The sequence below is a fragment of the Pleurotus ostreatus genome, assembly GCF_014466165.1.
Source record: "Pleurotus ostreatus strain PC9 chromosome Unknown scaffold_4, whole genome shotgun sequence".
NCBI classification, from domain to species: domain Eukaryota; kingdom Fungi; phylum Basidiomycota; class Agaricomycetes; order Agaricales; family Pleurotaceae; genus Pleurotus; species Pleurotus ostreatus.
In genome coordinates this window covers 1972804-1988317 of record NW_023503159.1, presented here as the reverse complement: position 1 = coordinate 1988317, position 15514 = coordinate 1972804, and the positions used below count along the sequence as shown (strand labels likewise).

At 50.4% G+C, this 15514-nt stretch overlaps 7 protein-coding genes across 7 annotated transcripts; 5 read left to right on the top strand and 2 right to left on the bottom strand.

The window, feature by feature from the left end:
* Positions 1-564: 564 nt before the first annotated feature.
* PC9H_006475 (uncharacterized protein) lies at positions 565-1614 on the top strand (the record flags this gene model as incomplete). The annotated part of the gene is made up of 2 exons (XM_036776023.1): positions 565-1265; positions 1329-1614. 2 exons carry the CDS (start codon positions 565-567, stop codon positions 1612-1614), a joined length of 987 nt encoding a protein of 328 aa, XP_036632042.1.
* A 1201-nt stretch (positions 1615-2815) lies between these two features.
* On the top strand, positions 2816-4023 carry PC9H_006474 (uncharacterized protein; the record flags this gene model as incomplete). Its single annotated transcript, XM_036776022.1, has 6 exons — positions 2816-2830; positions 2881-2927; positions 2985-3223; positions 3286-3536; positions 3601-3941; positions 3999-4023. 6 exons carry the CDS (start codon positions 2816-2818, stop codon positions 4021-4023), a joined length of 918 nt encoding a protein of 305 aa, XP_036632041.1.
* A 297-nt stretch (positions 4024-4320) lies between these two features.
* Positions 4321-5527, bottom strand: PC9H_006473 (uncharacterized protein; the record flags this gene model as incomplete). Its single annotated transcript, XM_036776021.1, has 3 exons — positions 4321-4679; positions 4730-5405; positions 5459-5527. 3 exons carry the CDS (start codon positions 5525-5527, stop codon positions 4321-4323), a joined length of 1104 nt encoding a protein of 367 aa, XP_036632040.1.
* A 287-nt stretch (positions 5528-5814) lies between these two features.
* Positions 5815-7623, top strand: PC9H_006472 (uncharacterized protein; the record flags this gene model as incomplete). Its single annotated transcript, XM_036776020.1, has 6 exons — positions 5815-5964; positions 6014-6385; positions 6443-6758; positions 6816-7188; positions 7250-7419; positions 7463-7623. 6 exons carry the CDS (start codon positions 5815-5817, stop codon positions 7621-7623), a joined length of 1542 nt encoding a protein of 513 aa, XP_036632039.1.
* Positions 7624-7826: 203 nt separating this feature from the next.
* Positions 7827-8351, top strand: PC9H_006471 (uncharacterized protein; the record flags this gene model as incomplete). The annotated part of the gene is made up of 1 exon (XM_036776019.1): positions 7827-8351. The coding sequence occupies one exon, from the start codon at positions 7827-7829 to the stop codon at positions 8349-8351; it is 525 nt and encodes a 174-aa protein (XP_036632038.1).
* Positions 8352-8443: 92 nt separating this feature from the next.
* On the bottom strand, positions 8444-10777 carry PC9H_006470 (uncharacterized protein; the record flags this gene model as incomplete). The annotated part of the gene is made up of 2 exons (XM_036776018.1): positions 8444-10611; positions 10669-10777. The coding sequence occupies 2 exons, from the start codon at positions 10775-10777 to the stop codon at positions 8444-8446; spliced, it is 2277 nt and encodes a 758-aa protein (XP_036632037.1).
* Positions 10778-10972: 195 nt separating this feature from the next.
* On the top strand, positions 10973-15307 carry LIG4 (DNA ligase (ATP); the record flags this gene model as incomplete). Its single annotated transcript, XM_036776017.1, has 25 exons — positions 10973-11194; positions 11244-11303; positions 11357-11491; positions 11540-11670; positions 11724-11809; positions 11860-12268; positions 12321-12406; positions 12453-12488; positions 12541-12797; positions 12849-12866; positions 12921-12957; positions 13009-13102; positions 13159-13323; positions 13378-13421; positions 13473-13562; positions 13611-13665; positions 13721-13760; positions 13813-13894; positions 13947-14007; positions 14054-14136; positions 14188-14293; positions 14342-14824; positions 14877-14960; positions 15012-15146; positions 15199-15307. The coding sequence occupies 25 exons, from the start codon at positions 10973-10975 to the stop codon at positions 15305-15307; spliced, it is 3108 nt and encodes a 1035-aa protein (XP_036632036.1).
* Between the last annotated feature and the right edge of the window lie 207 nt (positions 15308-15514).

Here is a 15514-nt window from a genome sequence, read left to right as displayed (position 1 = left end):
TCCACTTGCATTTTCCTGCTAAAAGGGTGTTTCGATTGCGACATTGATACTGCTTGACGGGAAGCATTGCGACCTAACGGCATACATCCATGTGGAAGTGGAACCGTCCATTACTACAGGAAAGACCACGCCATACTGTAGGAATGGGGAGCGATTCCCTCGGCCAGCCAGTTGAAATGACCGTGCGTCAATCACGAAAGAACTCAAGGTCCAGTGCGCCACAACACAGCAAGCATTACATGGAGAGACAAACACCGGCACGAAAGACGCCCAATTACTCACCCAGGTGGTCCGGACCTACCATCTTGGGGTTGGTCGTTTCAGCACACACCGTTGTGCCCACTTTTACCCTTCGAGGGCTTCCGCTAAGTTCCATGGGGTGTGCAAAGGAGCGGGTTCAACACCTTACCAAGTTCAAAACATGCAATGTGCCGTGAGCGACAGATTCAATAAAAGGTCTTTGGACATACATTGTCATACCTGACCAACTTTCAATCATATCCGAGTCGAGGTATGTTCGTAACTAGCATGACCTCCTTTACGATGCACTTACTATCCCTCTAGATGCCATCCGACGACGAGAGCTATAGAATAAGGCACATCATCTTGTCTATGTTGCAGAAACAGAAACTTACCGCCAGGGCCCTCAAGCTGGATCAGTCATTCGTCCGGAGGTGTCTAGACGACGCAGCTAGTCTCGGGTGCCCCATGGAACCCGTTGGTGACCTACCGTCCTTTCATAGGTCCACCACCATCGGCGCCGCGATTGCTTTCTTTGCCTACAACTACATCAAGGATGAAGACGTGAAGGTTTACATCGGAACGTATACATCTATGATCATATACATCGAGGACGTCTTCGGTGACACGCCCGAAATTGTCCACGACTTCAATGCTCGGTTCACATCGGGGAAGCCACATCGGTCGCCTGTCCTCGCAGCATTTGCGGAGCATCTGCGTCGGACGTCGTTGTACTTCAATGATCGCCAAACAAGCGCTATCATCATCGGGAGCCTGAATTGGGTGGCGTCGCTCTGGATGGAGGATCACTTTCCCGACGTTTCTCAGTGTCGTCCCATCGACGCGGCGGATTCAGAATTTCCGACCGATGTACTCTTTAGCTGCAACTGCCGGTTTCCTGCGTACGTGCGTAATATGTCGGGTAACGGCGAGCCGTATGTCATGTTCATGTTCCCAAGGGACATGGATTTCAAGGTCTATGCCCAAGCTATACCGACGCTGGCGTTAGCCATCGACTATCTGAAGTGAGTATTCTGGCCCCTTATCTATCTTGGATCATGAGTCCTCCTAACCAGATACTCGCCCAGTGATGTAATGTCCTTCTACAAGGAGGAACTGGCTGGAGAGAGGAACAATTATGTCTCGCTTATGGCAAAGCATTATGGTGCAGCCAAGCTAGACATCCTCCAGCACGTCGCTGATCAGGTTGTATCTTGGCTGTCCACCGCTGAGACGCTGCTCGTTACGTCCCAGCTGGCTTGTGAAGCGCTGAGGCACTTCTCACAGGGCTATGTGGATTACCACTCCTCTGCTCCAAGGTACCGATTGAGTGAGTTGATGGGGGGTGATTTCGTGGCCGGTCGAAGCGTATAGCGTAGACGTTCTGTACATTGTGGGACTTCGGCAGTAATAAGTAAAGCGTCATTAATAAGACGCTCATCAGCATCGCCTGCTACCATCTGTTGAGCAATTGGAGCCACAACCCACCAAGGTCCACATGTATTTTCGGCCCGCCACCATGACCACACTGATGTATTTATCATGTAAGTCATGTTCGAACCGAACAGTAGTGAAAAGGAAGCCCTGAAGTTGGCTAGGTCGGACTAAGGTCGGGCTGTCAAACTTACTTCCTGAGAGCCAGTTCACGTCAGGAAGACACCAGGTCGTAAAAGGCCTTTCTGACTCGTCACAGCAAATCAGACCTAAACTTTCATTTATACTAAAGAAAACCTTCGTGATTAGCATAGCTTTTTATGGCTTACTTACTGCCCTCCAATATGCGAAGACGATACGAGATCTAGCACAAGGCGTATCATTTTGGGTCTGTTAAAGAAGCAGCGAATTACCGCGAGGGCCCTCAAACTAGATCAGTCGTTCGCTCGGGAATATATGTTTGACGCAGCCAGCCTGGGATGTCCTATGGGGCCCGTTGACGACCTACCCTCCTTCCATCAATCTAACAGAACCGATGTCGATAGACCATGCAACGGACGTTATACACGGTCCGATCCCTACAACGCTCAAGAAATCCCTCCACTGTCATTGATCGCCGTCTATCTCAAGTGAGTACTCTGGCCGCGTCGTCACTCATAAGTCTACATGACCGTATACTTCCCCATATTACAAGGACGAACTACCTGATGAAAACATTTATGTCCCACTTATGGTGAAGCATTATGGTGTGCCTAAGCTGGACATCCTTCAGCAGGTCGCCGATCGGGTTTCTTCCTGGTTGTATACCGCGGAAAATCGGCTGTCCGCAACTAAGTCTGCGCTCGAAGCGGTGAGGCGTTTCTCACAAGGCTTTGTAGATTACCATTCCTCTGCTTCGAGATACCGGTTGAACTGACGGAGGATGAGATTCTGGCTAACCGGAGCACATGGTCTATCGATAGTAACCTGTAAATGTTGACCCATACGAACGGGCCATTGTACCTCAAATGTTTGTACTTTGAAATTTGAGGATTCTGCAGGTGGCAACCCTAATTTAGCGCCATTAGACGCCCATCAGGTGCAGGGCTGCGACCCTTTGAGGGGCTTGTCACTGTATTCCAACTCTTTGCCTTCGTCCATCATGATTCTGCTAGAGGTGAGCGACCACCATGATCCGATGCCGCCATTGACTCACGCGAACCGCAGCCTCACAACGTTATCATCGAAACCACACTGAACGATAAACTCGCGAAGTCAGTCGACATCCATCGTGTATACACAGATTGAACTCACCGTGCTGCGGCGCGCAGACCCGCTTCACTAGATGTGCTTTTCGTCGACTACGACGGCGTGCGGTTCCACATGACGACGCCCGAGAAAAAGACGGTTATCCTGTTGTCGATGCAGATTCGGTGCTGGAACGAGCTGGAGCAGTATGGCGCATCGGATATCTTGAAGCGGGAATATGGCCCGCTGCTGCTTGATCAACCGGAGTCAGAGTATAACGCGAGCTTGCAGATCGACTTGGAGCAGGTTCCTGCTGATGGAGGTGCGTGTTCACGTTAATGTTTCACCAGGAGATATGAATCATCCATTTCATGATAACTTCAGATTCTCGGAAAGCATTCATCTCTTCGGTCGCTCACTTCAAACGAAATGCTCTCGCTGCACCTTTTGAGAGAGCGTTCCAGACACAGAAACAGCTCGAAGCATCTGGCTCGGGCCAGGGCGATCTCATGGAGATTCATTATCGCGATGAGGAAGCCATCTACGTGCAAGCTGCCCAAGACCGCGTCACGGTCATATTCTCAACCGTCTTCCGGGAGGAGACAGATAGGATCTTTGGGAAGGTCTTTCTACAGGTATGTGTACCGTCCGTCCCCACTGATTCCCTCTGACTGTGCCCGCATCGCATTGCAATTGCAGGAATTCGTGGACGCTCGCCGACTACCCACAATCCAAAACGCCCCTCAGGTCTTATACTCGCCAAAATACCCACCTTTGGAAATCAGGCATCTAGCAGATCTGCGGACGTCAGAAGACATCGGATATGTTACCTTCGTCCTATTCCCCCGCCACTTCAAATCACCAGACATCGCCGCCGGAACGATCTCCCACATCCAGCTGTTCAGAGATTACTTGCATTACCACATCAAGTGCAGTAAGGCCTACATGCATTCTCGAATGAGGTTCAGGGTGGCGGAGTTCCAGAAAGTGTTGAACAGGGCGAAGACGGAAACGGTTACGGCAGAGAGGAAGACAGTCAGGTGAGTCTTTGGACATCATGGTTGTGATCGTGGCTCTGAATAAAGTTGTATTTATAGTGGGCGTACGTTGATGTCGCGATGATCGGACCCGGTATAGATCTCCTGTAAGATAAATGCAAAGCGAATGCCCCTTAAGCTTGACGTTGAACCGTTGTTTGTAAGACCATCACTTAACAGCCTGTGCTACATGTATAGTGTCTCTTCTCTCGCCCATCGCCCATATGTACAACATGGCCCGAATATCCAGAAGAACATTATGAAATCTGGTTGACGTTCCCTGTTGACGCCTATGTTGGTAAGACAGTGACGTTCATCCGGACCGACAGGACCTAAGGATTCAAGCGTTCCGGTGCGAGCGAGGGGATGAAAAAAGAAGTGCTCACAGTTGGAGCATCATCTTCGGTACACCAAACTTGTATCCCAACGCCCATTCATTCCTACGCAATGGGTCTGTCTTCTTGAACACATCTGTCCCCTTCACCTGCGGCAACCTAACTATCCAGCACTTGGAGTCACCCACATGCCGAGCTGCCCACCCTTCGAACGCTTTGAGCCTCAAGGCCGCAGCCTGCGACGGCACCATTGTCCAACCACGATCCACGTACTTGGCTCTCGCGGCTTCACGATTCCCAAGACCTGAACGCCCGCTGTCCACGGGAAGAGCCAGTTTCTTCTCCAAAGTCTCTTCGCCATACAAACTGTAAGCGTAAGACGCGGTGATCAGGTTCATGACAACGGCTATGTGCGTGACAGTCAGATAAGGAATAGGGACGAAGCAGAGACCCTACTCGAGTGAAACCCTAATATCACCTCCATGATGTTGCGCCGACAAATGATGAGTTGGATCTTCCTGGAACTAACAGGTGACAGGAAACTGACGACGGCACGCATACCCTTGAAGCTGTAATACTCCGATATATCTGCTCCACTTTGCGCTGGATCGGCAGGGGCTGCGCTTCCCCTGTCCCCAGGCAGCGTTGTGTAGCAGGGCTCCAAGGAAGGAAGTCGACCGCTGTGGAAGTCCGAGGTGACATAGCGCGAAAAGGTACGGTAGAAAGGGTGTGCTTCGCCCTGATGATTCAGCGCAGTGCATCCCACCTCAGACTCGAGCCATTTCCCGATCTCCAATGCACGCGCGTACTCGACGTAGAGGTCGAGATCGGATTCCGGGTATGTCACTCTTGTGAAGAACTGAAGTGCTACAGAGCCAGAGATAACAAGCCCGTTTTCCTTCTGTAGGCGACGGAAGGCTGGGATGTACCGCGAGGGAATGAACGGTTCGAGGATGGGGTTTAGGGAGTAGTTGCGGTGATAGTAAGCCTGCACTTCGTCGTAGATCGCTTTGCAGGTCAGGGAGTACCAACGCAAAGCGTCGAGGGAGAGTCGCCCCATCACGCTCCAGTGGATGTCGTAGCTCCCAAGCATGCATCGCGTAAAACCCATAAGACCCTCGGGTAGCTCATTCTGTTACAGACGTCTTAAGACGGGAATCATCGGCGCGAAAATGCAGAGCTTACGCGGATAGCTACGGTCGAAAGCAATTCCGCTATGTCATCTACACCATCTGCATGATTCTGCACACTCATCCTGTTAGACAATTGGAGGTCGTCGCCTGGATTGAAGTCGCGGCGCTAAATTGATCGCTTTAACACCGCTGCATCACGTGCTACGCGTTCTATTCCCAGGATCATGATGTCCCCTGTACCCCTGATCATCCTCATCAGGACATTTTCGTACCAAAAGATAGCGCGACATTGGTCATGTTTTCACCTGAATCAGGATTCCCCTCAACATTAGGAGGATGTAAAGGAGAACCGCGTCTTCTTCCTGGGAAGCTGAGGCGCCTTCGTTATCGACCCCCAGCACGTTGCGCATGACAAACCGGCTATTCTCAAGGCGCGCTCTATTCGTCTATCTGGCCGCGTTGCTGTGCACGGCCTTCTTCTTGAACCACACTCGCCGCACCCGCGACGCACAACCCATTGAAGAGGAACTTCTTAGCCCCTCTCAGGATGATTCGAAGGTGAGTTCCCACTTCTTCAAAATTTGAGTGTATGCTGAACGTAACGAAGAAACAACTTGGCGGTACAGATACGAATCTTGGGGCGCTCCCAACAATACCGGAACGCCCAAAAATCACCATCATAGCGATATGGAATCCGAAGACGAACAACCCGAAAGACCCGATATATTTACCCAATTTCTTTGCCTCAGTCGCTGCGAATCCTTCGATTGAACTCCTATTCATTAAATACGACAAGTACGAAGTAGGGTGCCAAACCCCTTTCGCCCCAGACTTGCCGAATGTGAAGGAGATATGTTTGGCGACGGATGAGTATTGGAAGTTGCATGCGAAGTTCCTATGCGATTACTGGCGGGGGTGCAGCGACGAGGAGCACGCAAATGTCCTCAAGAAACTCTATGAAAGGGCCGGCAAGGATTATGTATGTCGGCATATACCTTGGGTATTAGTATCCCAAGTACTGATTTCCGAGTTGTAGGGCAACTCTTACTTCCGGCCCTTCCGCCCAGAAATATTTCACCAATGGGTTAACCCCCATACTGCTATCTGGGCGTGGTGCGACATGGATATCTTCATGGGGGACTTTGAGAGGAACTTTCCGTGGGACGTCGCGGGGGACTTCGATTTTCTCTGGCCTTCCCCACCACAGGACAGCGACGATATCCTTGTATTCTTCCCTGGACATCTCGCTTTCTTCAAAAGGGCCCCACATGTCATCGATGAATTCATGCGTCTCCCAAACTTCCGTTCCTTGGAGGCATTTATGGACTTACCGTGGCTCACTTCAGCGACAGGTACGCTTGTTCCCTGAATGTCTTTCCTGTCTACGAGTTGATATATGTCATCTGTAGAGGAATGCGAATACTCGCATTGGGCGCTGACGCAATCAAGCCTGACGTTCCTACGATTCCCTGGAATGGTGGAGAGCGGGTTCCACTTCTCAACCACGAACAGAGGCGTTTTCTCCATCGAGAACCCCGGTTTCTGGGACCTGTCATTGAGGGAAATGGCGCCCGAGAACAGGGAGATGAGGGTGTCTTTGGGTACTTCCCTGCAAGGACGCAAATCGCTCCCTCCACCGCTTCCGACGTTCACTAGGGATGGGAAAGAGAATGAGGTTGTTTTGCATGTAGGCGAATACACCCACGTCTTGTGGTTCCCGCAGCAGTATGCCGTCAACCTTTTGGTCGACGAAACTAAGACATTGAAGCGGCCATACAAAAGGTACATTTACATCATACACTCATCGCTTCCGCCGGTACTTACCTGCCACGCTTTGGAATAGGTATCTGATGCGTCGTGAACCACACGGACCCGTCTATGACAGGTCGGAGCCCGTTGGAGAGAAACTCTTCGCAATCCCCCAAGACGCTTATGCTGAATCGCCTGACCGCTCAGCCCCCATGCTCGCCTGGGAGCTCTTGTACTCCCACTTCCAGTCTGAAAAATATTCTGGTGCGTTGCTTCAATTGACCCCGATCTTGATGATGATCCAAAGAGATGTTCACGATTTACGTTGTTAATTATAAAGATTGGTGGGGACTTCCTGGCGTACCGACTGAGGGACTTGCGCCCGATCAGGTGTTGTTCGTGGATCAAAGACGAGGTTCGTATATTTGGAATTCTACGGGGCACATCGTGTTTTCGGCACGGGTTTAACTTTCATTCTGCGGATGGACTTGACTGGCGGCAGTGAAAGATCTGTTGTATTAGCTAGCAGTATAGGACATAGCTCAAATAATTGTATATTATTCCGAGCACTAATACGCGTTGAACTGCAATTCACCATTAATGCCATATTAGGTCCATATATAAACTTCAGATCTAAATACGTTATGACCATCAACTTATCCTAGTCCACCATGTCGTCCGCAGACGAGCACCTCAAATACCTGCGCCTCGCCATCGACGAAGCCGAGAAATGCGAACCCACGCCCACCGCGTTCTGCGTCGGCTGTGTCCTCGTCGCACGGTACCCTGAGCAGACCAGCCCACCCGTCGTCCTCGCCACCGGCTATTCCAGAGAACTCCCGGGAAACACACATGCTGAAGCCAATGCTCTCGCGAAAGCCCAATCGCTCCTCCCCGCCGATCTCTCGACGCTCCTGAACGCCCCCGACAAGTCCCCCCTCACGCTCGAAGACGTCTTACCCCATACCGATGTCTACACGACGATGGAGCCGTGCTCCGTAAGAACGTCTGGGCTCGCGCCGTGCGCCGATGCGTTGGTTGCAGCCAGGGTTCGGCGATGCCTGATCGGTGTTGGGGAGCCGGATGATTTCGTCAAATGCGAAGGGGCGACGAAGCTGATAGATGCGGGCGTAGAGGTCATCTGGCTTCGGGGGTTCGAGGAGGAATGCTTAGCTGCTGCTCGCAGAGGACACTGAGCATAACGGAACGAAGTAAAATGTAATATAATGGTATGTACTTTCTTGCGACCCTAAAACCCTAGTGATGTGACAGATCGTGTACATAGTATCTATATAGCCTCAAATACACCCATAGCCATAGGCTGGGGCGCGATGGTATTCATGGGTTGACTTTGCTCGGGCTCAGTGTCCAAGAACCACTCCCTTTTTAATCGTCTAAAGATCTCCTTGAATGTGTCGGTCGAACCTCTTTCGTGTATCATCACTACTTCGATGGGAAACCCTTCCGGTCCTTGTGATTGTCGCACTTCAGCTCGGAATTTAACGCCCTTGACGTTCAGGTATCCGCTTGGATCTTTGGCGTCTTCCAACTTGCATCTGAGAACCGGCGAGCCATCAAGAATCTCCAGGGAAACCCTCACGTCCATTTCGCCTATTATCCGGCGGCACTCGTTGCTCGTCTCTTGCTCATCGTAAAGCGAGAACAAAGAATGACTCAATGGCCGAAACTTGAAGACGTTCCCAAACCAAGCTCGCTTCGGCGGAGTAGATGACGTGGGGAGAGGGGACGTAGGCGACGGCGACGGTGAGGAAAAGGATGATCCGTCCTCAGAAAAGGCAGGCGAAATCACATCCTGACTGTGTTTCTTTTTCGTGACTATAGTCGGCCTCTTCGGTGGTTCCACTATCTTGACGCGTCCGCGCTTTCCAACGGATAACACTCTGGCAACAGCCCCAACCTTCGAGTTCTCCTTACCCTTCAGTGTGTTTTCAGGGCGCTCCTTATGGCGAATTGAAAGGGGCCGAGTTGTAAGTCCGGAAGCGCCAGAGGGAGCAAGCCCTGTTGGTCCAGAAACGGGGACGTCCAAGGCTTGAGATATACCGTCCTGCGCCATACCGGGGGTTTGCATTGAGTTGAGCCGTTCCGCAATCTGTAGGAAGAACGTCTGTATCTTTTCGTCTTGTAGCTCGGCGGCGGTCACGTTGGGAACGTTCAAAGCATCCAGAAGGGGCGACAGAGGGGAAAGAACGGAAGCTGCCTGGTTCGGGCTTGCTGGGGCACCCGCGCGATATTGTTCCTGAAAAGACGCTATAGACTCAGTCCAAGCAGCATGACGGGTCGCCCGTCTGGGAGTTGGTGGTCCAGTTCTAGGAGGCAAAGTTGAAGGAGAGTTCATGATCGGTGATTCGGGCTGTGAGGGGATGGATTCGAGAGCCTTTGCAACCCGCCTCTGAGTAGTTGCTCGCTTTTTACGACTGGACATCATGATGTTCTCCTCTTCACATTCCTCTAAGTGCTTCTGGCGGTATTCAATCAGCAAGCTATATATTCCCTTTTGCCAGTTCTGTTCGTCGTTAGTCAGGCACTTCATGATTTCCGGGTCGGGTGTTCCATGCCAAAGAGTCCGTAGGTTGGCGAATATGTCAGGGTCAATGGAAGTAAGCCCAGAAGCAGGAGAAGAGACGATGTCCAGAGTAGGCGTCCTGAAGGTCGTACGAGGTTCGTGCAGCTTAAAGAACGGATGATCCAGAATCTCAGGCATAGTAATTCGAGCCTTGGCGTCCGTCTTGAGCATTCGGTATATCAGGTTCTGTGCCAGAGGGTCGATATCGGCTGGCATCTTGAATATGCCGAGTTTAACCTTGTCGAGCAGAGGTTCGATGTCTTCGGCGTCGAAGGGGAGTTTACCAACAAGCAGAGCGAAGAGGATGATTCCGCAGGACCAGATATCGGCAGCTGAACCGCTGTAGGATTGTCCACTGCAAATTTCGGGGGCGACGTAGTGAGGGCTACCGCAAGACGTACGGAGGAGTCCATTATTGACCGCGTTTGCTTGCCAAGCTGCCATACCGAAATCGGCGATTTTGACGTTGAGGTCCTGGTCCAGAAGGATGTTCTCGGGCTTCAAGTCCCTGTGAGCGATGTTCAGCCGATGGCAGTAGTCCACAGCGGCGATAATCTGTTGGAAGTAGTCCAAAGCCTCTAAAGTCGGGAGTTTTCCTTTATTGCAGAGATATTCGAAGAGCTCGCCGCCTTGGACATATTCCAGAATCAAGTAGAGTTCAGTAGAGGTCTCCCAGACGTCGTATAATTTCATGATATTCGGATGATCGATTAGCTTCATAACGACGATTTCTCTTTCGATAGCGAGTTGATTTTGGCCGGTCCCTTCAGCTAGGTTGTGAAGTGATACGTGAGAGTTCAATGAAACTTTAGAAACGATCTTGACGGCGGCGTATTGGCCTGTTTTTGAATGGCGGGCGATTCGAACGCGTCCTAAATGGCGAGGTGCACGGTCAGAACAGTAGCTGTATCGCCTATGTTTAATGGTACCTGAGCTGCCTTTGCCAATAGTCCTGCCAATCTTCCATAGGCCGATCCGTTTGGGGTCTGCAGGAGGGCGTTTGCTTCGAGGTAGACGAGGGTAATCATCGCGAGACATGAGAATAGTGGTGCTAGTGTGGTATGGGTTAGGAGACTAGATATGTAGTGTGTCTGGAGGGAACGCCAGGAAGAGCACTAACTTCAAATTTTCTGAATTCGATTCCGGCGCCATACCACGTGACCGTGAAACACTCTCCTCAGGTTCAGGAGTGGCGACTTTGAGTCATTGGCCACCACTTAGCTTCGTTCTACCATGATGCAACCTACGCCTGCCCCGTCGTCTGCCCCGGGGTCTCCCCGCACAGAAGCGGACGAGAAGGAAGAAACGAGCAAGACTGAGGAGACGATGTCGTATCCTGTTCCTCCTCAGAACGCCGGGAGCGCGCCATTTCATGTACTGTCCGGGCTGTTTGACAGACTTGCTGCTGAACGCAAACCGGATAGACGAAGGAAACTACTCGCTGCTTGGTTCAATGTACGCCTGAGGACTCCTATCATTCTACTAACCTAAGCTGGCTGTCTAGCATTGGAGGGAGGAGAAGGGATTTGACTTGTATCCAGTCTTGCGTCTTATTCTACCCCAGGCAGGTCCATGCCAGCAAATCAGTCTTTAAAAGCTATGACATATGAGCCACAGAAAGATAAAGAGCGCGCCGTGTACGGTCTGAAAGAGAAGAATTTAGCCAAGACGTACATCAAGTTAATTCCGTTAGGAATGCGCGATCCAGATGCTATACGCTTGCTCAATTGGAAGAGGCCAACTCAGCGAGACGTACGCGCCCCTACTTGGCCAAAGAATTTCCTTCTAATTCGCAGACAGTCCAGCTCTGGCGACTTCTCAGCGGTATTATTCGACGTCGTCAGCAAACGTTCTTCTGTGATTGAGGGAACCTTGACCATTGACCATTTGAACGAGTTGCTTGATGAGTTAGCCTCGAGCATGGGCAAACAGTGCGTTTGGCATCACGCTGCGATTGTAATTGCTTCATAACAAACAATCCTAGGGACTTGCAATCCAAAATACTTCAGCGTATTTACAATCGCTCAACGCCAGAGGAGCAGCGTTGGATTGTCCGTATAATTCTCAAAGGTAGGTCACATCCCCCACGTCGCGACTTGACTAGATACGAATCGTGTTAGACATGAACATATTGGTGAAGGAAACCACCGTGTTCGCTGTGTTTCACCCAGATGCTCAGGACCTCTATAATACTTGCTCCGACCTCAAGAAGGTGATCTGGGAGCTTTGGGATCCAGAACGTCGTCTCAACTCTGAAGATAAAGAAATACATCTCTTCCGAGCCTTCGCTCCTATGCTCTGCAAGCGACCTACGAAGAAGATTGAAGAATCTGTTAAAGAGATGGGAGGTAGTGAATTCATCATCGAGGAGAAACTAGACGGGGAGCGAATGCAGCTGCATAAACGCGGAAATGAGTATTACTATTGCTCGAGGAAGGGGAAGGATTACACGTATCTGTACGGCAAGCATGTTGGTGCTGGCAGTTTGACGCCATACATTGACAAGGCTTTCGACGAGCGAGTAGAAGAGTGAGTGACTTTTCTTCATTTACTTGCGTGACAGCTGATTATTTAAATATAGAATCATCTTGGACGGAGAAATGCTGGTATGGGATCCAGTGTCTGAACGCAATCTACCTTTTGGCACTCTCAAAACAGCTGCTTTGGGTATGCTGTCATATTTCCTACGCGATCTTCTACTCACGTCTCCTAGATAGATCCAAGAAAGAGCTCAATCCTCGACCATGCTGTGCGTTCCTTCCCCTCATCTCAAAAGTATCACTACCTTAACCCTGCTCTAGTCAAAGTGTTTGATCTTCTATATCTCAACGGACAATGCATCCTCCACAAATCCACTAACTTCCGTAAGAAGAACATGCGGAACTGTATGACCGAGATCCAAGGGCGGATTGAATTCGTCAACGAATATAAGGGGAAGACGGCGAAGGATATACGGACAAAGATGGATGAGGTTATGGCTAGTAGGGGAGAGGGTTTGGTACTGAAGCATCCGGGCTCGCAGTATGTGTTGAATGGGAGGAACAAGGATTGGATCAAGGTACGTTTATATCTTACCGAGCGCGGTCATCAATCTTTACACTTTGAGCAGGTGAAGCCGGAGTATATGGTATCTTTCGCTCTCTATGACATGCCAAGCTACCTTCTGAATAGTTGATTGCAGGACAATATGGGAGAGACCGTAGATGTTCTCGTTGTTGGTGAGGATTGTCCATTTGAGGGTTGCCCTCGTTCCTAACATTCCGGCGTAGCGGGCAACTACGGAAGTGGCAAGCGCGGTGGGGGCGTATCCACGCTAATCTGTGCAGTTTACGATGATAGACGCCAAAATGACGACGAACCCAAGTGCGTCTTCCACACTGATGCATCAAGTAATTGTGCCTTACACTGACAATTAACAGGTACAGCACTTTTGTTCGTATCGGCTCTGGGCTTTCCTTCGCAGATTACGTATGGGTCCGCAGTCTTCGATGGAAAACCTGGGATCCCAAGAACCCTCCCGAGTTCTTGCAGACGGCCAAAAAGACGCAGGAAGACAAGGGAGATGTTTATCTTGAGCCCGAGGAGTATGGTGATTTTATTCCTCTGAGTGTTGATGTATTCTGACTGCGTTGCCGAAGCTCGTTTATCCTCAAGGTCAAAGCGGCGGAAGTCGTAGTCTCAGGTGATTTCTCCTCCCACTTATTTTTCGGCCTCATACTGAACTTGTGCGCAGATCAATACCATCTTGGATACACTATGAGATTCCCCCGCGCGTTATCTATCCGCGAGGATCTCAGCATTGCGGACTGCATGTCGGCTACCGGTTAGTAGTACGCCTTATATGATCTACATCTGATTGAATATCCCACAGCTGTATTGGACACACTTCGTGCTGAGAGGAAGCGGAAGTTGGAGAGCGACACGGCGTACGTATTGGCGCCGGCGAGTTTGTCTGGCTGATACTTACCTCGGTTCTCGCAGAGTTGCTACGAAGAAGAAACGGAAGACAACTACAAAGAAGGTTCGCGTGTCTGTGATCATCATCAGGAAAAGCTGCTGAAATGGAGATCTAGGTTACCGTGCTCCCAGAATACCGCGGTGCCAACTTGAAGGAAGTCCCCGTTGAATCATACCTTTTTGATGGTATGCACTTCAGTAAGCAATGATTATTCCCACCGCTCTACCAAACAATTGATTCCGATTCCAGTGGTCTCGTCTGACCCCAAATCACGGACTGGCGACAAGGATAAAAAGGAGCTGATGAAACTGTGAGCGACCCTTCGTTATTCGGGATTTTTCTGACGGCTCCAATAGTATTCATGCTCACGGCGGAAAATGTGTCCAGATAGCAAGAGAGCAGCCCAAGCTCTTCGTCGTCTATGGCGGGACGACTACTCGTACGACTCTTTCTCTTACATTTTATTCTTTAATTCCAAGACCTTTCGCAGCGTATGATTTAAAGCTCCTCATCAATAAGGGCGTCCATGATATCGTGAAGCCTGTGTGGATCGAGGATTCAGTGGCGAGCGGCAAGCTAGTCCCTCTCAGTAAGAAGTACGTTTGTACGCTTTAACCGACCATTCTATCGCTCATCTGGACCAGATACTTCTTCCACGCAACTGTGCGACGCCAAGAAACGGCCGAGTATAATGAAGGCGCAGACTCGGATACTACAATGGACGACGGGCCAGTTACGGCAGGCCCAAGTGCCCAGGCCAATGATTCCGAAACGGAAGATGATGGCTCGGATTCGGAAGACAAAGCCCAAGTAAAGGAAGAACAACCCGAGGATCCCTCATTGGCCGAGTGGTTTACCATCTCCGATGACAAGAAGGCACCGGCTCCCGCAGCTAACGCGAATGATTCAGAGACCGAGCCTGATTCGGATAATGCAGACGTCGCGGACGAAGGCGAAGATCACTGGGATGATGAGTACGTCCACGTCTCGCAAGAAGGAGAAGAGGTCAAGGAAGAAGTCAAAGAAGAAGTCCTAGAAAAATTGAAAACGGAAGAAATGGAGGATGTAAAGATGGGCGAAGACGCTCAGGCGATGGAATACGACCAGGAGAAGATATTCCGGCACCTGTGAGTTGCTATGATTTTTGCCTCCGTCCGACGTTCGCTGATACCCGGAAAGTTGTTTCTACCTGGACTCTCCCGCGAACGCACGAAAGAACGAGATGCCTGTCAAAAGCAAGTACGAAAACGACATTAACCAAAGGTAGTTCCACCGCGGCCCTGAAGATCTTTCCTAGGGCTTACCTGAGCGTAGTTTTGCCCAAATCGCGACTGTGATTACAGAGAATGGCGGCAAAATAGTTGGAATTGACGAGCCAAAGCTTACCCACGTCGTTGTCGACAAGCGAGACGACAGTCGTAGGGTGGCGTTGATGAGTAGAACTTCGAAGTTCGTTGCTATTTTTGCCTTTGATTCATGTAACTCAGCGCTATGTTTCTAGGCCTAAACGCCGGCATTTGATCATATCAGAGTACGTTCAGGCGTGTCTCGATGAGGCTACGTTGTTGGACGAAGATGGTGAGTCGCATTCTGTAGCCCTGCGGCCATGATAAGTTCGGCTCTAATACGACAACGCAGAATTTGCTCCCTGATCAGTGCTTGACGTGTCGGTAGTGCGCTAGTGGGTTTCTGATACCAGGGAAAGGAACAATACAGTAATTTATGTATGACATGGAGGGATTGGAGTGTTATTTTATTTGCAAATATTCTGTATCTTTTTGATGGTGAAAAGCGGAGCGCATGGCACCAGAAATGTA